The 21,787-nt window shown below is 45.3% G+C and overlaps 1 protein-coding gene across 1 annotated transcript in view; it reads left to right on the top strand.

Annotated features, from left to right (window-relative positions):
- The window catches only part of GRIN2A (glutamate ionotropic receptor NMDA type subunit 2A), a 389,378-nt gene that overhangs the window by 305,310 nt on the left and 62,281 nt on the right, over positions 1-21,787 (top strand). Inside the window, exons 5-9 of the mRNA XM_062180040.1 lie at positions 2,996-3,201; positions 9,132-9,300; positions 9,410-9,563; positions 14,771-14,896; positions 18,101-18,330. Of these exons, the coding sequence (XP_062036024.1) occupies positions 2,996-3,201; positions 9,132-9,300; positions 9,410-9,563; positions 14,771-14,896; positions 18,101-18,330 (885 nt within the window). The remainder of the gene's footprint in view (positions 1-2,995; positions 3,202-9,131; positions 9,301-9,409; positions 9,564-14,770; positions 14,897-18,100; positions 18,331-21,787) is intronic.

Here is a 21,787-nt window from a genome sequence, read left to right as displayed (position 1 = left end):
CCCAGTTCTAACTTGGTTCCCCCAAGACTGTGCATTCCCTGGTCCCTTCCTGTCCAGAGAAATCTCACTTCCTCTGAACCCACAACCAGCTGCTCCTGCAGCTCTGTTCCACTTCATCCTGGGTTTCCATTCTCAGCTGAAATGTTGCCTCCTCTGGGAAGCCTGCTGTGGTTTCTTTTCTTCTATAGGTTCTCTCAGACCCATATTTCATTTATTCTTCCCAGTTGGTATAATGTATATTTTTGTGTAATTATTGGAATTTTTAAAAATTTATTTTATTTGAAAGGCAGAGTTACAGAGAGGGAGGGAGGGAGGAAGGGAAGGAGAGAGAGAGAGAGAGAGAAAGAGAGAGAGAGAGAGAGAGATCTTCCATCCACTAGTTCACTCCCCAAAAATGTGCAATGGCTGGAGCTGGGCCAGTCCAAAGCCAGGAGGCAGGAGCTTCTTCCAGGTCTCCCATGTAGGTACAGGGGCCCAAAAACTTGGGCCATCTTCCACTACTTTCCCAGACATATTAGCAGAGAGCTGGATTGGAAGTGGAGCAGCCAGGACTTGAACCGGCACCGAAACGAGATGCTGGCCCTTCAGGTGGCAGCTTAGCCCACCGTGCCACAGCACCAGGCCCAGTGTCTTCTTAATTAACATAAGCATTCGGTGTGAGCAAACACTTCTTTGCTCCTATTATGGTATCCTGAGAGTCCAGCACAGCACTTGGCACCTCATAGCCACAGAATAAATACTCAGGGAGTGAATGGGTCTCTGTCAAAGCTGCCTACAAAAATTGGATTCAGTTACAGTGTCTCATAGATAGGAACATAGGAGGAGAGGGAGAAGAGTGTCCATTATAGCCCATTTGGTGTATGACATTTTGTGGATGGGATTTTGGGAATGGGGCGGGAGGAGCCCGCGAGACTTGGAGAAGGAGCTAAGAGTTCCCGGGATCAAGGACACAGTTTGCACAGCAGCGAAAGCTCCAGATGAAGTTCTCTCTGCCCACTACTTGTCTGCATCCCCCTTGACTGACCTACACATATTACTTGACATGTCAGGAGCGGGGAGTGCAACTTGGAGGATTAAGGAGGTTATTGCAGTCTGGGAACTCCTAAGCCTTTGGTCTCCCCTGCTCCCTGTCCCTCTCCCCAGACCGGCTTCGACTGGAACTTTTGCCATGAAATCCTGAGTGTAATGTGGTCAGTGGCATCACCAAAGGTTCTGCTGGCTACGCAGTCTTTGCTTTAGTTTATGTTGCCTTGGGGCTTTAGGAGCCCAGTGTGCCAGGCAGGTCTGGTTTTGTGGCTACAACACAGCTACTGTAGCTCAGTTAGCAGAAGCATCCTGCACAGAGTCAGAAAGCACCTTCAGGTTCAGACTCCTGGTGCCCTGCTCGCCCACCATTCATTTCTGGTGACACTGATGTTCCTGGCGGGGTGGGAAAGGGTCACGGCCTCCCAGACGAGCCTGGACTTGGCACTTAGCTTTTCAGACGAGGTGCTCTCCCAGAGGTTACTGTCACAAACACAGCGCTGACCCGCGGTGTCAAGCGATCGCGTGTGGGAGCAGGAGCAGGAGGAGGGAGACCGGCGCCGGGCAGGGCGGCTTTCTCTCGGTGTGTGTGAGCAGTGCCAATAAGCTGTCAAATAAAATTAAGGTTCAAAACATACAGCCTTCAATTCGCTTTCACCGAGACGCCGACTGCCGCTCAGAGGGAGCACAATCGATTCTGTTTTGACAGGTCTTGATGTACGCTAAGCAGTCACGGTCTCCATCCTGTGCTGGGTTATACAGGTTCACCTGAATTTGCTACTTAAGTGCAAGCATTTGAGGGGCTGGAATGAGCTCATTTCCTCTCCTGCTCTGTCCCCTCTTCTCCTGGTTCTCATCTCCTTTTCACCATTTCCCCTTCCTCTTTCTTTCTCTTCCCTTTTTCTCAGCAACTTCCCAGCTTTCTCCTTTTAATTTTACCTGCTGTATACTTGCTGCATGCTTTCGCTTTTCCCGCACTGCCTTATTTAATTCTCATGACGTCCTGAGGAAGAAGGTGGGATTGTGTCCATTTTACAGCTGGGAAAACAAAGCTCTCAGTGATTAAGAGTGTGCCTAGAGTACTTCAGTTAGAATGAAGCTACTTCAATGAGTTCCTACAAAATGGAATTCAAAGATAAGTTGATTTTGTTGCAAAAATCTTTGAATTCCACAACATAGATTTTTTTTTAATAATAGACATTTTCATGAACTTTTTTGAAGACCCCTTGTACGTATGCATGTCAAAATTTTTTTATACCAAAATCAATTTTTTTCAGAGCAGGCATTTGCTGCAGCAGTCAGGTCACTGCTTGGGACACCAGCATTGGTTTGGAGGGCTGGTTCAAGCCCCGGCTGCTCGGTTTCCAACCCAGCATCCTGCCATTGTGCATCCTGGGAGACAGTGGGTGATGGCTCAAGTGTGTGGGTCCCTGCCACCCACGTGGGAGACCTGGATGGGACTCTGGTCTCCTCCCCCTCAGCCTGACCCAGCCTTGACTGTGGTGGACGTCTGGGAAGTCTGCCCTTCAAATGCAATGGAAATAAATAAATAATTTCAGAATAAGTTTATCCTTTAATTCTACTTCCTGTAAACTTTTTGAAGCCCCCCCTGTGAGGGTCAGAGCTGGGGATTTGGACACAGACCTTGCTGATTTTTTCAGAAGTTGTCGCTGTTTCTGTGATATCGGTGACCGTGAGCTCTGGCAGGACACTGTGCTCCGGTGTCACTCCCAGACATGCACGCTCAGTTCCTCTGTGGAGGAGCTGGGGGGACCTGCAGCCCGATGCTCTGTTTTCTCTTTAGCTCCAGTTTATCTTAACCCATGAGCAAGTGCATGTGTTGAGGAAAGTAACAGGACAGCCCTTACGGCAGGTGGATTTCTGCTCCCGTACCTTCCGTGGGGAAGGACTCGCCCTGCCGGAAGTCAGAGGCGCAAGGCAGCACAGGTGTATCTCTGTGTTTGTGGCGCAGGTGGGCAAGTGGGAGAACCAGACCCTGAGCCTGAGGCATGCCGTGTGGCCCCGGTACAAGTCCTTCTCTGACTGTGAGCCCGATGACAACCACCTAAGCATCGTCACCCTGGAGGAGGCCCCCTTCGTCATCGTGGAAGACATCGACCCGCTGACCGAGACGTGCGTGCGGAACACGGTGCCCTGTCGGAAGTTCGTCAAAATCAAGTGAGTGCCAGGGAGACTGGGTTCCAGACGTGCCCACACCTATCAAATAGTGCAAATCACTGGTCACAACAGCAGCTGTCGTTCAGTAACAAAACGTAATACAGAACACACTGTCCTAATAGCTATCGCGTAACAATGGGCTCATGTTTATGATTGCCTGGAGATGCAGTAAGTTTTCACCCGTTAAATTCTCACAGCTGTATGAGGTGAGAGCCTTTGCCATCGACAGTGGATACAGTCTAGTTATGGGCAGGTTGGAGAACACGGCTGAAGCCGTCCAGCTAATACATGGGAGAGGTGCAGCTCACACACCCAGCCGGCTGGCCCCAGCTGTGTTCTTACCCGTGGTGCTCAGTCAACCCCCAGCACCCTCAAGCCTCTCCCTAAAGGATTTCTTTTTAAACATTGTTCTGGCTCCCTCTCATTTCCGCCCCCTCCCTGGCAGCTCTGTATGATCTCCTGATGCTGTACAGGTGGAGTCTGACCCTCTGACAGCAAGCCCGTGCTGCATCCCTGCCATTTTCTCTGTTTTTAGGATTGAAAAAAGGACAGACAGGTATATTAAGGGTTCTCCATAACCCGCAGACAACTTGGGGACGCAGAAAGCGCCACAGACAATTCCAAGGCCTGGTTCATAGTCATTGCTAAAGCAAATGCAAGGCTACATACCATCTGCTCACCCAAGGAGAAGGCTGACTGTCGGATGGATGGTGGTATGTTTTTCTGAGTATTTGCTTTTTACTGTGAAGGACAACTAGAACTCTCAGTCTAGTCCCTGCCTGTGTGGCCTCAAGCTGGGCCAGCCCTCCCTGCTTCTGCAGGTGCTCTGGGCCACCCCTACCTCCATCCTGATCGCCTGTTTATCATCTATGGATAAGGAGCTACCTAAATACGGGTGGGTGTGGCCTTTAAATCTTCGTCTCCTCAGTCAAGAGGGCAGAGCACGGGTCACCAAGGTCTGTTGAGTGAACAGAGAATGTGTGATCACTTTTACTGCCACGTCTCAAACTCCGGCCCCAGCGGTTGATAGACGATGCGATCCTCAGAACTCGGGGCCAGGGCGCTAACTGTCTAACACGTGATTGTTCAGTGGATCACGAAGGCATATTTTGATTCAAAGAAAACTTTGTCAGCAAGGTCACTAAATCGAGCCTCTTCAGAGTTTAAATTCTGAGTAGATCGTGCAATAAATAAATAAGCCCTTCAGAGACTCAAGAAAGGGCAGGTGGGTATCCTCATTTCAGGGATATGAATGTCTTAATACTTTTCCTGAATTCCTTTGCAACTAAATGCCATTTTAGAATACTGTTCGAAATATTGTTATAAATGAAATATTTAAGAGCATTGTTGGAAATATTGTTAAATATTTATATTTAACGATATTGTTAGAAATGAAGTTTTCAAGAAAGAGAAACGTGTGCATGTCTATAAACCGCAGTTTATGTGTTAGGCACAGTGTTGGGCACAGGGTCTGTATCAGGGAACAGGGAAGCAATGACCTTGTAGTTAGAAAACGACTCAACCAATGAAGGGGCAAGCCTGGTGATGGGTGTAAATGTGGCAGCGCAGTAGGAGAGTAAGCTGGGTGTGTAGAGGTATGGGGCATGTATTGTCACACACAGGTAAGGTTGAAGGTTGTAGAGAAAGGATGAGAAGAGCCAGGCTGAGGGAGGAGCCCTCCAGGCAGAGGGCACAGCAGGTGCAAAGACCCCAATGGGAGGATGAGCTTGGTGGTGGGAACACAGAAGGGAGTCCAGTGCACGCTGGAGAGTCATGGGCTGGAGGAGGCTGGAGGGGACAGTGACAGTGTGGGGAAGTCAGGGGCTGGAGGGGGCTGGAGGGGACTGTGTGGGAAGTCATCAAAGGCCATTCTGGTTTGGGTGGGTGTTGGGAGCCCTGCATGACCAGGTGGGGAAAACAAGAGGCATAACGCCTGTGGGACAGCACCCTGTGTGCTTCAGCAGGGCACACGAGTGGGGTCTCTTCTGCTTCACAGAGGTTTACAGTCAGAAAATCAGAGGGCCTGGAGCTGAAAACAAGCAGATCACCACGTCCCAGCTTGCTTGTGTATGAAGTAAATGAGCCAAAATAAATGACTCCCTATTAAAGAATTGACATTTTTACTGAACACTGTGAAGAACTTATCAGGTTCAAGCTCACATTATTTTTTTTTGTTGTTGTTCCTATAGGGAGGTGGCAGCTTGTGGCTTTGCCTTTTCTGCTTGAGAACATGGGTTTACTATGTACTATGTACTTAAGCCTTTGACTTCCCTGGGAGCAATACAAAATTAGAGTCCAGGAATCCCAGCATTAGCATAGGTTAAAGCCATTGGATTTTCTAAATGTAACATAATTGGTTGCAAAAAGGATTCCTGTTGGACAACATGACTGTATTTACTTGGTACTGCTTTTCCCAGGGAAAAACCTGCCCTTTGTAGCTTCTGGGAGATTCTGGGGTCTTGAAGGCACATATTCGTCTCCAAAAACCAGTTTAGGAAATGAGCTGAGAAATCAGACTTTCCCACTAACCTATTGCATGTTACAGTCATGAAGTGGAAATTGGGAAAATTATTTTGCCTGATGATGTCAGGAGAAATGATCATACTGTCCATTAAACTGTAACACTGCCAAATTGGTGGAAAGAGGAGAGATTTAAGTGCTCATCCGAGAAGAACTGTCCATATTTTATTAAATCTTCCCGGCTGTCTTGGAAAGGAAGAATCAGACTTCTTAGTTTATGAAAAAGCAGACAGAGGCGCTGTGAGTGCTCAGACTGATGTAGGTGGTTGACAGGAGCCAAAGAACTGCGTGAACACGGCTCTGGTCTAACTTAAGCGTCTGTGCTCTCTCACCTCCTCTGGCCACACTGAGAAACTGGAGACAGTGTATTGGATCTCTTTTCCCATACTTGTTTTTATGAGTCATCCTTTCTTTTGGTGGTGATGGAAAGCAGAGAGAGAGAGAGAGAGATGGAATACATGGTGACCACTTTTCAGATGTCAGTATAGAGAAGTCAGACATGCAAGGGCTGCAACAGTAACCAACAGATGTTTCTAATTACAGGCTGATCCGTGTTCCCATAATTGCCGTGATAAATTGAACTATTGCATTTGCTAAACGCCTTTTTCATCCCTTGTCCCAAGGGTGTAGTTGTCCAGCACAGAGTAGGTGCTCAGCATTTGAAAATATTCCAGTGACCATCTGTATCTAGAAACACACCTTGTACTCCCGGACTTGGGAGTATAATTAACTCAGAAATTGACTGATGTTTCCAGCGATGATAAAGAATGCTATTCTTTGCCTATGACGCTGAATCTTAAGTTAGGGACATCTATAACTTCTGTTTAAGCCGTCCCAGGTATGGGGACCGGGCAGAGGAGAAGGCTGTGAGAGAAGGAGAAAGGCAGGGGCAGAGAGTGTGAGGGAGTCAGATGACAGAAATGGGGAAAAGGTATCAATGCAGGATGTCTAGTAGGCAGGAAGCAAAAGAGGGAATTTAATTTTGGCAGTTCTTAAAGTTTTATTTATTTTTATTTGAAAGACAGGGGTGGGGAGTGAGAAAGAGAGTGACAGAGTACTTCCATTTACTGGTTCACTCCCCAAATGCCAGCAACAGCTGGGGCTGGGCCAGACCAAAGCCAGGAGCCAGGAACTCCACCCATCGAAATGGGCAGCAGGGACCCAAGTATTGATTCATTATCTGCTGTGTTCATTACGGAATGCAGGCGTCCCAGTTGGCACCTTAACTGCCACACTACAATGCCTGCCGCTGTTTTGAGTTATTTCAAGGATGATAACTACCAAGAAGATAATGGTATCTGGGCATGCCATTCATCTGTTGTAATTTGGACACACTTCTATCATATTTATGGTAGTTTTAACTCCAGCTTGTGGGGATGCAGCAGGCACCCACCTCCTAGGACTCTGCAGCATTGAGTCCAGCAGTTATCACATGGGAATGTATACAAGGGTGGCCCTAGAGTACCCCAAAGCTGGGGTCATCACCCTGGAGGCTGGAGCTCAAAGTCTGCATGGTGATCGTGGCTGAAGAAGCAGAGTGGTTGAGGTGAACTCAGGGGCAGGATGACTGTGGAGGTGATGGGAGTGAGTCAAGATAGGTGGACTGTGATCCTGGAATAAAGGAGAACATTGGAGAAATGTGCCATTTTCCACCTGCTACTCAGTTATATTGTCAAGTCTGTCCTCACTCATGGATGTAGATACCAATAAACCTCTCTGACTAGATTATGTGTATGTAGCAAATTATATATGATATATGTGGTCTGCATTAACTGGAGAATTTGATGGAAAAATCCTAATATGAAAAGGAAAAAGAAATCACTATCTACCATTAAAAATACATGTGCTTCTCATTATTTTTTTCATCCAATTATTTCCTAAACTAATCTGTTCTTACGTAGCTGTGATTATTATTTGTACTGTTATATAACTTTTTAAATTTATTTTTTATTTTTTTTGACAGGCAGAATGGATAGTGAGAGAGAGAGACAGAGAGAAAGCTCTTCCTTTTCCATTGGTTCACCCCCCAATGGCTGCTGCAGCTGGCTCGCTGTGGCCAGCACACTGTGCTGATCTGAATCCAGGAGCCAGATGCTTCTCCTTCTCCCATGTGGGTGCAGGGCCCAAGCACTTGGGCCATCCTCTACTGCCCTCCCAGGTCACAGCAGAGAGCTGGACTGGAAGAGGAGCAACCAGGACAGAATCTGGCGCCCCAATCAGGACTAGAACCTGGTGTGCTGGCGCCGCATGCAAAGGATTAGCCTATAGAACCGTGGCGCCAGCCTATATAACTTCTTTTTTAAACTAGGAGATAGAGATGTATTTTCCTACCATGAAATAAATTGGGCTTCTACAACAACATTTTAGTGTTTAGACAATAGTCCAACGTGCAGTTGTGCTCAAAATGGAAGGTTACAGAGCACCTACTTTGTGGCCTGTGTGATTCCAGTAGAAAGTAGAGCTGCTGGGATGTTCCAGTGTAAGGCAAGTGTGTTCCCTGAAGAGGCCGTGGTCTTCCTGCCTGCATTGTCTAAGTACTGTCTTAGTACTGGGGAAGACCAGTGTCTCCTTCCTTACCAAAGACGTTTCTGATTCTCTGACTAGGAGCTGGTCGGGAGAGTACAGCAGGGTGCTTGGTACAAAACAGTGAAGTTGACCCTGATGGCTTGTAAGATAGGCTTTACGCTGGCAATACGGTCTCTGTTTTGATGGCAATTTTTCCCCCTGGTCCTGGATATTTCTCTTGAAAAGCCTGACCTTTTGTGCTTCAAGCCATGTCATTAGGTAGAAAAAATAGTCTGAATGAGCCTTCGTGTGATAGTCATGCCTAGCGTGAGAGGTTACGTCCGTGGACTCAGGCACAGGGTGGAACCCCACGATGGTAGGAGTTATCTTGGTGCCACCAGTTCTTCCCTTTGGTTTCAAGCCTCTGTGCTTAGAGGATGTAGCAAAATCTTACTTCACTTGAGAATTTCACACCCTCTTCTCTCCCGTTTTCCCATAAGTTTTTATGACTCAACTTAGATCACATGGCTGGACTCTGGTTTAAAGTAGTTGTATGTGTTATAAATGTTTAAAAATAAGAGTCAGTAACTCTCGCCTGTTGAGTAGGGGTACAAATGCTACCTAATTCGGATAAACATTATGGAGCTGAAGCCAACAGTTGGTATAAAACATTTAGTGCAGTGCCTAGCATATAGTGACTTCTCAATAAACATTAGTTGTTGTTCTGGTAACCGCTATAATTAAGAACACTTTCTCCTCTGGCTGCTGTAGGCTCAGTGTGTGTCCATGGAAAAGTCACTTCCCTTCTTGAACTTCAACTTTGGAAAACTAGTAGAGGAATAAAGCTAATGACTGGACAAGTCTTCCAGTACTAACAGCCCATGGTCTTGGGATTTTCTTTGCAGCAATTCAACCAATGAGGGGATGAACGTCAAGAAATGCTGCAAGGGGTTCTGCATTGATATCCTGAAGAAGCTCTCCAGGACGGTCAAGTTTACCTACGACCTCTACCTGGTGACCAATGGGAAGCATGGCAAAAAAGTCAACAATGTGTGGAATGGCATGATTGGGGAAGTAAGTCATCTTTCCACACCTGGCCTCCCATTCTGATAGGGGCCTGCAATCATCAGAAGTGTTGGGAAGAACGCGTAAAGGTGCTGTTCTCTTTCTGCCTTACCTCCAGGTGGTCTACCGCCGAGCGGTCATGGCAGTCGGCTCGCTCACCATCAACGAGGAGCGTTCTGAAGTGGTGGACTTCTCCGTGCCCTTCGTGGAGACAGGGATCAGTGTCATGGTTTCCAGAAGCAACGGCACTGTCTCGCCTTCTGCTTTTCTTGGTAGGCGAACTTCATATGGAATCCTGCTTCCCTATAATAAGTTACAGTCTACTGACAGCATTGGGCTGGACCAGACTTTGCTGTTTAGCATGATTTGCCCACATCAGTGTGTTCTGGAGCATGTTGCACTTGAATTATCCCAACTCACATTCCCGCCCACCGCACACACACACACCCCAGTTCACAGCTCTCATTTATCCTAAGTTGCAAATCTCTGCTGAAAACTACTCTCATATATTCAGATACTTGTCTTGACTCTAGAATGTAAATTAATAGATATATTGCTTAGAGCCTTGAAAATATTTAAAAAATAAACCTGTCTGTCCACAGTTAATTTAAATCAGTGCATAAAGCTTTATTCAGCATCCATATACCCATCTTGCATCGCACGCTGGAATGGCAGTCATTTATTTATTAGATGCAAGAGGGAAAATAATGATGACGGCACAATGATTTATGCCAGTACTCTGATAAACAAAATAGTAGTCTGAAGAATGTACACTGATTTAAAATTAATGGAATCGTATTTTAAATGTGGCAGTTCTTTAAGCCAAATACTTTGCAAAACAGGAAGATCTCTTGACTCTTTTTTAACCATTGCATAAGTTTATGTTTTCATATAAAGACTTTTTTGGCTTCGCATGTTTTCTCTTCCTTTAAAATTTTCTTCAGCTCTGTAAGTGTAATGTGTTGGGTACTCGGGCTAGAATAGTGAAGACTCCATGGAAGATAGCCCAGCCCTGTGCATTTTTCTCTCTCAGGGAAAGTGTTGTGTTAACTTTGTTTAACATGCGTCATTTCCTGTAGCGGCTGTCTTGTTGATGATCAGGAAATTTAGAGTATTAAATAATTCCCTCTTGCTACTGTTATATGCATGGATTCACCTCAAATTTGTGAAGATTGGAACAAACTTAGAGGAAATCCAAATAAGAGAGGGGAGGCAGGTCTACAAAGCTTAATCCTTTTTGTACATTTTTCCAGAAACAAAAAAACTTTATTGAAGAGAACTGCAAACTAATACCGCTGTATAGACACCAACTCCACGCTGTATAGACACCAACTCCACGCCCACTGTCCTGGTCCTCCCATTTTTCATCTCCGTGCTGTGTTAACATCCAGCAAAAATCTTATGTCGCACCTTCCATAAGCATATGGATTTACAAATTTCAGTTTTTTAAAGAGTTATTTATTTATTTGAAAGGCAGAGTTACAGAGAGGCAGAGAGAGAGAGAGAGAGAGGTCTTCCATTCATTGGTTCACTCCCCAAATGGCTGCAACATCTGGAGCTGGGCCAATCCAAAGTTAGTAGCCAGGAGCTTCTTCCAGGTCTCCCATGTGGGTGCGGGGGCCCAAGCACTTGAGCCATCTTCTATGGCTTTCCCTGGCGATAGCACAGAGCTGGATCAGAAGAGGAGCAGCCAGGACTCAAGCAGGCACCCATGTGGGATGCTGGCACCACAGGCGGCGGCTTTACCCGCTACACCACAGTGCCAGCCGACCTCATCCAATTTCATTTTTAACAATCCCATTAAGCTTTTGAAATCCTGTCACTGGATGATTTTGTACTTGTTGCTTCAGTTTTTGTAATCTTTGTTGGAGAAATGCAACCTTAATAAACACACACCTCATTATGTTTCTTTTGTCCCTTGGTCTGATGTGGATATGAAGACTCATAAGGAAGCTTCACCATATCAGGAAAAAGTGCAAGCCACTGATGTTGACAACACAGACAGAGTCTTATTAATTGTTGAATGCACACTCAGTTCTGAGTCCCTCCCAGTCATTTTGTCCATTTCCTGTCCAACTCCTTGAGAGGGGCGTCTGCCCCAGAGGTTAAGAAATGGTTGGGGAAAATGAATTCACAGAACAAAATTGTAAAGAATCTTTATTTTCACAAATTGTCTCTGTATCTCTTTAGTAAGCTAGAGGTAATTCCCCCCCTCCCCCACAATTCAGTTAGAAGGGCGAGATATCAATTAACTTGCTTCGTAAAAATGAGACAAAAATGGGTCATGGATATTGAACTTGGCCTCAACTCAGTTTCCCTAGATCTTTATCTTATGTGCATCTGTGGAATATTTCCATAAAATGTTGAGTATTTTGGTAACTTTAGCATTCCCTCTACCCGCTCTTCCTGATGTATCTTTAAAAATAAAATAAAATGAATTGTAGCCAGAGGGAACTATTTTCAAAGCTGCCTTTACACAGTCGGATTAATATTTTTCCTAGTCATTAAATTATATCCCTATTTGATTGACTGTGTACCCCCTTCTTTAGGGACATTACCTGCAGGTTTTGAAAGTCATAATGAACCATGCTAAGCTACATTTTTCCATTCACTGGCTCAGTCATCTGGAAGAGCCCAAACATTCAAAAGCTGATTGCATTGCTCTTCATTATTTCCTATTCTCTCTCCTCCACAAACTTCATTAACTCACATCGGAAACACTCACAGGTAATGCCTCTGAGCTTTTGTGCAAGAAATGTAACCAGCAGCTCTTCAAGGACAGAGATGACGTCACTTGGCAATATTTCCATCCAGTTAATTTTAAAGACTTTAAAAGCACGCTGAATTCTTTGATCCAAAGAAATTTTGACCTGGTGTCTCCTGGACTGAAGATTCTTCCTGGACAGATGTTAACTCAGTGTTAAGTCATTAGAGGATATAATCCTGAGCTCTTAACAATATTTTTGGGTCACTTCTTAGGCGGTGTAAACAGTATTTGATGCTGTTTTAATGTCTTTTACCCAGGGGTGTGCATGTGTGGTGCCTGAGAATTGCAATCCTTCAACCTCACAGGTACTTAAATTACTAAAACCGGGAGACTGCAGCAGAATCCTTTTATCTCTGTGCCATGCTCACATGTCCGGGGACAGAAGTTGTCACTTGCAAGTGAGAAGACATCTGAAATCTGTTGCTTGATCAGTTTCCACTTAATTTTCTGACCAGTGTGTTAGTAACAAGGGTGCATCTGTCAGCTGAGGTCCTTTGTCAGTTTTAAAGATTCTGACATTGGAGTAGAAGTATTCAGCAAGGGTTTCCCCTCACATTTTAATAAATTTATCATAGCCTGTGGAGAAATGGAAGTTACCAGATAAATAAATGTGCTTTGTAAAAATACCAAGGTGGGACCGGCACTGTGATGTAGTTGGTTAAGCCTCCACCTGCGGTGCTAGCATGCCATATGGGTACCAGTTCATGTCCCAGCTTATCCTTTCATGATCCAGCTGCCTGATATGGCCTGAGAAAACTGTGGAGGGTGGCTCAAGTGCTTGGACCCCTGCACCAAAATGGGAGACCTGGAAGAAACTCCTTGCTCCTGGTTTCTGATTGGCCCAGCTGCAGCTGTTGCAACCATTTAGGGGGTGAACCAGCAAAAGGGAGATCTCTCTCCCTATCTCTCTCTCTCTCTCTCTCTCTCTCTCTCTCTCTCTGTAACTCACTCTCTCTCAAATAAATAAATATTTTAAGAAGATGCCCATTTCAGCACCACGGACAGCATCCTTCCCTCACTTGATCATTTCAGCCATGCCATTCAGTGTACTGTGTGTAGGGAATGTGCAAGGCACCCTGCCTAATGCTTTATGTGTCTGTGGACATTCACACAGCACAGCTGTCCTCCTCTGGGAAGAAATATCATCGCCGTTAGTGTGTTGACTTGGAGAATTACTCCAGCATTTGTGTTCTTGATTACTGATACTTTTTTATCTCCCAGTTGCTCATTCATTTCTACTCCTTTTTGGATGCATTTCATTACCAAATTTGTATGATTCCAGCAGCATAATTTTTTTATCATTCAAGCTAAATTTAAGATAGAGTTCAACTACAATTTCCTTAATTTGTTAGAGCTCATCTTGTGTTAAGTTGTGTGACTGCCTGTTGCTTTTTCACATGTATGTATGTTCAAAACTGCATTGCAAAGCAGTTATCCAGTGTAGTCAGGGCCTCAACTATGTTAGTTTCTTGTAATGCATTAATTTAATGAAACTTAAATTCATGGTGACTGCTAGCTGTGTTAGTTAATCACACACTGTAACAAAAGGAGGGCTACTTTCAGCTTATCTCTTTGTTATTATTACTAGTTTCATCAGAAAAACAATTAAAATAATAACTTTTACCTTAATGATGTTTACTATTCAAGGAGTATTATTGAATGGATTACATTTTGCCCCCAAAATGTTTGCTTCTGAAAAAGGTATTTTGAGGCCATTGGTGGCCACAGACAGTTTCTTCCCAATGGCGCATTCAGATTGCAAGGTATTCCTATTTGAAATTTTAGACCCTGTTGATTATCTAGCAGATATATATTACAAATAGATAAAATGGCTTAAATCAGCTCTTTCATATGCTCAATGAAGTCAAGAGAAGTTTTACTTCATTCAAATGATATCTCTTAATATATAGCATGTTGGAGTCTGTGACTTGGTCTGCCCCTTCTGAAATACCCACCCACTGCCTAAGCTAGACAGAAAGGAAGTGATAAAAAAAAACTTTTAGGGAAAATAACCATTTTTTATCTACTACTTCTTTCCTTTGCTCTGAATGATGCTTTTAGATAGGATTATCATGTGACTATCATGTCCTCAGATGACTTCGGTTGCATCAAAACCATTATGAGCATCAACAAGATTTATGAAACTGTGAAGATCGCATCTGTCCCCCTTAGCAAGTCACATGGGATGTGGTCGTTGTCAAACCCATGATTTAATAACCCTTTTCTAATAGCTTACCCTTCTCTTTTGACTTCTCAAATTCCCTGAACATCATCCCCATGGTATGTAAAAGCAAAAATCAAACTATACTGATCTGCAGAAGCCTTATGATTAACCATTTGGATTCAGTCTAGTTTCTGCTTGGCTTTGGTCCCTTGGGTAGTTCTACAATTACACAGGGCCCTGTGGTCTGTTTGTCTGTATGCTAACTTTATGCCTTGTGGTTACCATTCTTTTTTGTTTCTCTTATCCTTGACTTGTAAAGCATCATATGCTACTCTATTTTGAACATGGAATAGGAAGTCTCATAAAATATGTAAACTGTTTTGTAGAATAAAGAATGGTTCAAACGTGTGAATAAAAAAATGACTAGCTTCTTTTAATGGTGGATTCTATTAGAGAAATGTTCTTGGTGATCCTAGAAATGGATGTCTGGGATTCCCGTGGAAGTGGGGAACAGCTAACTGACCACATTTTCCTCTGTTCATCTACAGAACCATTCAGCGCCTCCGTCTGGGTGATGATGTTTGTGATGCTGCTCATCGTCTCTGCCATAGCTGTTTTTGTCTTTGAGTACTTCAGCCCTGTTGGATACAACAGAAATTTAGCCAAAGGGAAAGGTAAGGAAGCCTCCATGAACATGATTAAAAGCCACTGTTCTTTCATTTACCTTCAGTGAAAATTTTAAATTGAGAGCACATTATCCCACATTGCCTTGGTGTAGCATCCTATGGATGATGTGGGACCATGCGTGTTCCTTGTAATGCCAGAAAGGAGTGATTTTATTCACTTCAATCAAAAAAAGGGAAAACAAAATGAGGCACTTTGATCCTGTGATGATGCAAAATCAGTAGTTAGTAAGTGAAAGCCATTGATTTAAAGGAGGGTTTTTTTGGAGAAACTGATTTTAAAAATGTGTGCCAAAAGTGAAAATTGTAGTGAGTCTGTATTTCAGTCTATGGAAAAAAATGGGTTTATAAATTCTAGTTTAAGAACATTCTTCAAACGTCTGAGTCATGTTTGCATCGGTTTGATAGTAAATAATACTACAACATGGCATCTTTTCCCAAAGAATTGCATTTTCCTCTTGATGGTGCCTGCATTGTACTTGATAAAGGGGCAATCAGTAGATGGAACGTCGGACTGGGAGACATTTATCGGCTATTACTTACTAAGAGGCTCCCATATAAGCCAGTGTTTGTGGTGTCAAACACATAAACACCTGAGCAGATCACAGTGCATCATCGCGAGTGCATTTTCCTGGATGCACAACACCTTCTAAGTGAATGATAGCATGAAGCCACAACAAACTCTCCTTCCCAAAACATGACTTAATATGTTGGAGGATTGAATAGAGTACCTGGAAATCTGAAATGCCCTAAAAAGCACACACTGAGAATTTGACATGTATTCTTTTCACTTGGAAGCATTAGTGTTGGAAACAGCCAACTGGTCATAGGGATCTATTACTCTCATTTCTTCCTAACCATTGAAGAGTGGCAATGACCACATAAACCATCGCCAATCAGCCAGCCGGTAAAATGCCATACATAATCATGTTGCGTTTGAGTAGAAGGTTGCCAGTCTTCATGGAAAGGATGTATAATACAACTATTAATGAGATTTGTAACCCCAGTGGAATAGGAGATAATTTTCTGTGAAAATTGTACTGGGGTAGAGCAAATCTGTGCATTTATGTAATCAGAGTTTGTACCACCGTGAACAGGTATAGTGTCAGGTACTGCATTGGTACAGAGAGTAACATGTTGAATCAGACAGAGACTGCCTTCCCGGCCCTCAGGGAGCATAGCATTTAGTTGTGGAGACATGTCAACACATAAACTGATCGTCACAGATTGTATTAGATCTCAGGAAGAAGGAGAAAAGATGGTGATGGGGTGGTGGTGGGGTGGCGTGAGACAGGATGCTCAAATAGAGAAGGGTGTTCAGGAGAGATGGCATTAAGCAGAGGCATGAAGGATGCAAAGATGTAGTCATGTGTGGAACACAGACAGACATTCCACGCATGCAGACAGTAGTTCAGGATCAAGTCAGACAGGCGGCAGTTGACTATAGTAGGCATTTCAGATTCTTTACAGAACACAGTAGGAGGGGCAAACATACACAGTGTGAAAGGGTTGCTGGGGCTGCTCCATCAGGGTTGTGGGAGGGAACCACAGCCTTGGAAGCAGGGAGACCAGTCTTTGAACAGAAAGGATTATAGTGATTGGGACTTGGGCAAGGATGACAAAGAAAAATGGACAAGTTTGAGGTGGATCTTGCAGTGTAAAAGTGATCCAAAGGCCACCGTGGGTGATGTTCTCTCCCTTGGCTGCCTAGAAGACTGTTGGAAGGCAAGGGTCTGGAATGCAAGCTCCTTAGCCCCTCCACTGCTACCAAGGCTTTCTGTTGACTGCTTGTCTGCATGTGGTGATTCAGGAAGTGACAGTTCCTTCTTTCCTTGTGCAAAATATTTCTTTGCTCCAATTCCCTGCACTTTATAGGGAAGTGATATGACCCAGGAATCATATTCGTGAATCATGAATTGCCCAAATTCTTAGATCCCTTTCAGTGGACCATTTATAGCCCCCAAATAGCTGTCTCTTCTGATCAGTATGCATCCTTAATAAAATTAAATAGTTCACGAACTTAACTGCATTGCCTATGACTGTTTCGTTCCCAAGAGTTCCCAGCCTCTTGGGGAAAAGCCAGAGGATCATAAAACCAGGCAAAGAGAAACAGGAGATTGGGAGTAATGGAATTAATTGCCTTCTCTGTAATGTGTTGTATTGTGGACACAATACGTATGTCTGTAGTCTGAGATTGGCCTCTAATGTGCAGGAAACTTGCTTTTCCTAGGCTCCTTGCCCAGAAACTCATAACTTCAATCAATCTAAATTCACTTCTGCCACTTTATTTGTGGCCCACTCTGCTTGCCTTGCCAACTAAAGCCTCAGTAGATCATTTTTCATATCTTCATTTACTTAAATGGCATTCAGAATTAACCTTCTGTTAAAGAAAGACCTTTTTTTCCCCTCTTAAAATGAGGACATAAATTGATTTTTCCCCCTATGCAAAACCAAGACTTGAAAACCCTAATGTGAGTGTTTCACAGCCTGTATATGTCCCATCCAAATACATTTGGGCATATTGTTCTGTCTCTTTGGTAACTCTATTGGAAGGAACATTTACAAAGCTTAAGAGGGACACATAGTTGCTATAAGGATACACTGGGTACCAAAATGGGCTGTGATATCAGAGTTCGTCTTCCTGGACCCTGCATTGAAGTGCCCTCCGTCTGGGAAATGCTGGAAGAATTAAGTTCTATTGTTCTGCTCCTTAATGTCTCCATTTGGAGAGAATTTTCGCTGGATGTAAATTCCTATGTTGTACACACTTCACGTCTGAGCTCCAACAGGAGCGATTACCAGGAATGACTGAATGGGAATACCAAGCACCAGTCCTGCTGAACTGTGCAGTTCGTGTACGGTATCACATCTGATGGACGCCGACGCAGCCCCTTGCCCCCCACACACATTTTTGTCAGGCTGTCTTTACATTTATTACAGAGATCGGTCCCCCCGATCGGAAATCAAGTCCAAATTTAAAACAGGTCATAGCACTACTTCTCATTCAAACTCCTATTTTGCATACCCCTTTTTCTTTCCTTTCTATTCTGTTAAAAGAAAGTGACCCAAAAAATTCGGTTAGAAGGAAGTTCCTGTGGCTGTGGCTCTAGGGCACCGTCGTCCTGGTGGCCACTGTGTCGCTTCCCTGTGTGCATTTTGAGAAAACGTTGAGGCTCTACTTTCCGTCTCTTGCAGCACCCCACGGGCCTTCTTTCACCATTGGGAAAGCTATATGGCTCCTCTGGGGCCTGGTGTTCAACAATTCCGTGCCCGTCCAGAATCCTAAAGGGACGACCAGCAAGATCATGGTCTCTGTGTGGGCCTTCTTTGCTGTCATATTCCTGGCCAGCTACACGGCCAACCTGGCTGCTTTCATGATCCAGGAGGAATTCGTGGACCAGGTGACCGGCCTCAGCGACAAAAAGGTAAGGTCACCTTGTTCGCCTCTTTGCCTGAGGCTCATCTTACCTGCTCTCTCCTGACAAGACACTGAATCAGGCACCTGTCATCCAGATTTAGCAACTCTAACGCACAAAGGCAGAAGAAGGTTTTCCTTAACTCAAATTGGCACAGTCCTTAAAAAATTTAGGAACAGAGCCTCAAGCGTCGTTCTCCTAGGTCTAAACGGTTCCAGATCTAATTTGCAAGAACAGCCTCCCCAAGTGTCCATGCCCCGTATTTGTGCTGAGGATGCCCGTGGAGACTCTCGGATTCAGGAGCACTGTAGAGCGGACGTTGAAAGCCATGCTTTCAAAGAGGGGGTGGTGTCGAGGAAGGCCCACTAGCCTGGGCAGGGAGAAACTCGGGGTTGGGGGAGCTCTGGACCATGGGTACCTCCTAGCTCTGTGACCTCAGATCGTGTGTATATCTTACATCCTTCATGCCTTGAATTCATCATCTGCAACATGGAAAAAAAAAAAAAGGCGTTGCTAAAGCTCCCAGCTCCTCTTCCCTGGCATTCAGATTGCCCTCATCACCAGCTCTTCTGACCCTGAGATATTGTCAGGGGACACGGAGGAGCAGAGTGGTTCTTCCTTTCCTGCTGGTTCCTTCTGCTCAGACACAGCTCCTGCTCTCCATCACGGGGCTGTGTTTCCAACAGCAGCAAGACAGGAGCAGTAGCACCTGTCATCCCCATTCTCCCAGGAAAGGGAGAGGGCCTGCAGGGTGCCAGTGGCTGTGCGGCCCCGCACAGAGAGGGTGGGAAAGGGTAAACCGGGTGCATCCTCCAGTTGGAGTCCTGGTTCAGGAAACAACTCCGACTTGCTAGGCTCAGCAGTGAGGCTGCGGCACTGCAGACGTTTGCTGTTCCGTGAACGTGGAGATAATTTGCTCCTGTTTAGAAAGCCTCGCTGTCGTATATTGTTGACATAAGTCTACAGATAGCCATTCGGCATTCATCAGCGAACTGCTGAATAAAAAATTGGTCCATGGAAACGCCTTTACAGCTGATGGATGACACACACTCTAGTTGAAAGAGGTACAGGGTCCCTGCTAAGGGAGACGGTGACAGGTTAGGATGGGAGATGGAGTCACCTTCACAAAGGTGCTGTGTGCGCCTGGAGTCTCTGAGGGTTCCACCCACCAGGGCGCACAGAGCTCTTTATTTCCTGACCTCTCCCACCTGCTCCCTCCCTGCCATTCGCTAAAGTTCACTCCCTGCTCCTGGAGCTCCAAGCCAATTTCCACCTCAGTGCCCTTGCACTTCCCATGCCCTCTGCCTAGAATGGTCTCCCCCTAACCTCCTCGTGGCTGGCTATCCTTGGAATTTCGGGTCTCAGGGAAAGCGTCCTCTCTTCAGAGAGGGCTTTTTCGGCAGATGGAGTCTGAACTCCTGAGAAACCTGTATTCTAGCAGGAAGAAATAAATAAGACACCTGCAAACATCCAGAGAGGAGGAAACAGGCAGGAATGGGTGTTGTAAAGGAGATAAAACCCAGGAGACTGAACTCAAAGGAAGAGGATCTTGGAGATGGGCTCTTGATAGAATTCTCTGGCACGTGGGAGGAGCTCAGTCCGTACCTGTTGGCTGCTTGGAGAAGTGCATCCCTGCTGGACCCCAGGTTCAGCCCACGTGGATCTCCTGGGAGCTCTTTTCCCACCTGTGCATCCATTTGGCTGATCAAGGCTCAGCCCAGGGACCTTCAGGATTGTTACCTCTGGGCACTGGGACAGTGAATTCTGGGAACTGGTTTTCCTAATCCTTGTAGTGTTCTGTAACCAGTGGCTGATCCATGTGAGTACACAAGAGCTCAGCTGCCCCCTTGTTTCTAAGCAGGATGGGTTACTCCCCAGACATCCCCATAGAATCAGGCCGATTCCATGTGGCTTTGTCCCAAGATGTGGCTTTAATGAGATCCTGGGTGGTTGTCTTTAATTTCCTCCTCCCACCCGCTTGGTGGTGACTCCTAGAACCCTGCACTAATAAACTGTGGTCAAACCAATCTTTGGCTCAGGGTTGGCTTCTGGCAGCCCCCCACCCAACCACATGACCTTGGTGAGGCTACAGGCAAAACATTACCATGTGGAGTCCAAAAAGGGGGCTTCCCGACCCCTCTCCGCTGTGAACTAGCTACGCTTTGCAGCTTCCCTGGGCTTCCCTAGCTCTCTCTGTCAATCTCGGAAACACAGTTGTAGTGAGGAGGAAAGGAAACCATGTGTGAATGTGTCTGGTCGCTTTGAAAAATCCTCTACAGACACGAAGCACTGTTACGTGACTGTCGCATTATGGGATCAAAAATGCAATTCCTAGAAGAAGTGATTGGAAACACGGTAGGAGCAGCAGGGAGCCGTGGCCTGGATGAGCGGACTTTGCAAGAGAGTACCGGGCAGCACATTTTGCCTTTTGTTACTATTTTCAAAGGCAAAGGGGAAAAAAATCCTTTGCTTTGTAGTTTTGAGTCTAAATATGATCACTTTTGGGAAGACTAATTAAAACCACTAATAATTTGACTGACCTTTTCTGACTTGGAATACCAACAATGCCAGCTCCTCCTGGGACACACTTCAGTTTCCATTTCCACAGCATTAGAGGCAAGCTGATAGCTGTTTTAATTAAATGTTTGATACAATTAGATAAACAACAAAATTCCTGGAGTAAATAAGGTAAATGCTCCCGGAGGATTAATAGCAGATATACCCGGAAAGTTTGCAACATAAAAATATATATTGAATCAATTTATTTTAATACCATACACAGTGGTTGGTTTTGGTGTTGTGTTTTAATCAGGAATACCTGTGTAACAACTCGGGTTTTCAGTCCTTTTAAGCCATCAATGCTGGCTGTGAAGGAAGTGTATTTGGAGCCCGAGGTGTGCCCATATGAGCTTGGGCTTACCTTGTAAGTCAAAGAGTTCAGGGGTCAGAGCTACCCTAGGGATTACTGAAGGGAGGCTGAACTGTTCGTGGGAAGCTTCTCCAGAACGTTGGCAATCACTCTGGTAGGGAAAAACCCATCTCCGTGAGGCAGGTTTATGCACTGTACTAGGGACCAGGCAGACCTGGGTTCAGATCCTAACCTTGCCATATCGTGGATGTGTGCCTTCGATATGTCCGTAAACCCAAGGCTTCATTTCCTAGTAAAGGGAGGGTACTGATCCATTGCTGGCAAAGAGGATTAAAAGTCATCCTTGGCCAGCGCCGTGGCTCAATAGGCTAATCCTCCGCCTTGCGGTGCCAGCACACCGGGTTCTAGTCCCGGTTGGAGCGCCGGATTCTGTCCCGGTTGCCCCTCTTCCAGGCCAGCTCTCTGCTGTGGCCCGGGAGTGCAGTGGAGGATGGCCCAAGTGCTTGGGCCCTGCACTCCATGGGAGACCAGGAGAAGCACCTGGCTCCTGCCTTCAGATCAGCATGGTACACCGGCCTCAGTGTGCCAGCCACAGTG

The sequence above is a fragment of the Lepus europaeus genome, chromosome 21 (genome assembly GCF_033115175.1).
Source record: "Lepus europaeus isolate LE1 chromosome 21, mLepTim1.pri, whole genome shotgun sequence".
Lineage (NCBI taxonomy): Eukaryota > Metazoa > Chordata > Mammalia > Lagomorpha > Leporidae > Lepus > Lepus europaeus.
This window is presented reverse-complemented; position numbering and strand designations above follow the sequence as displayed.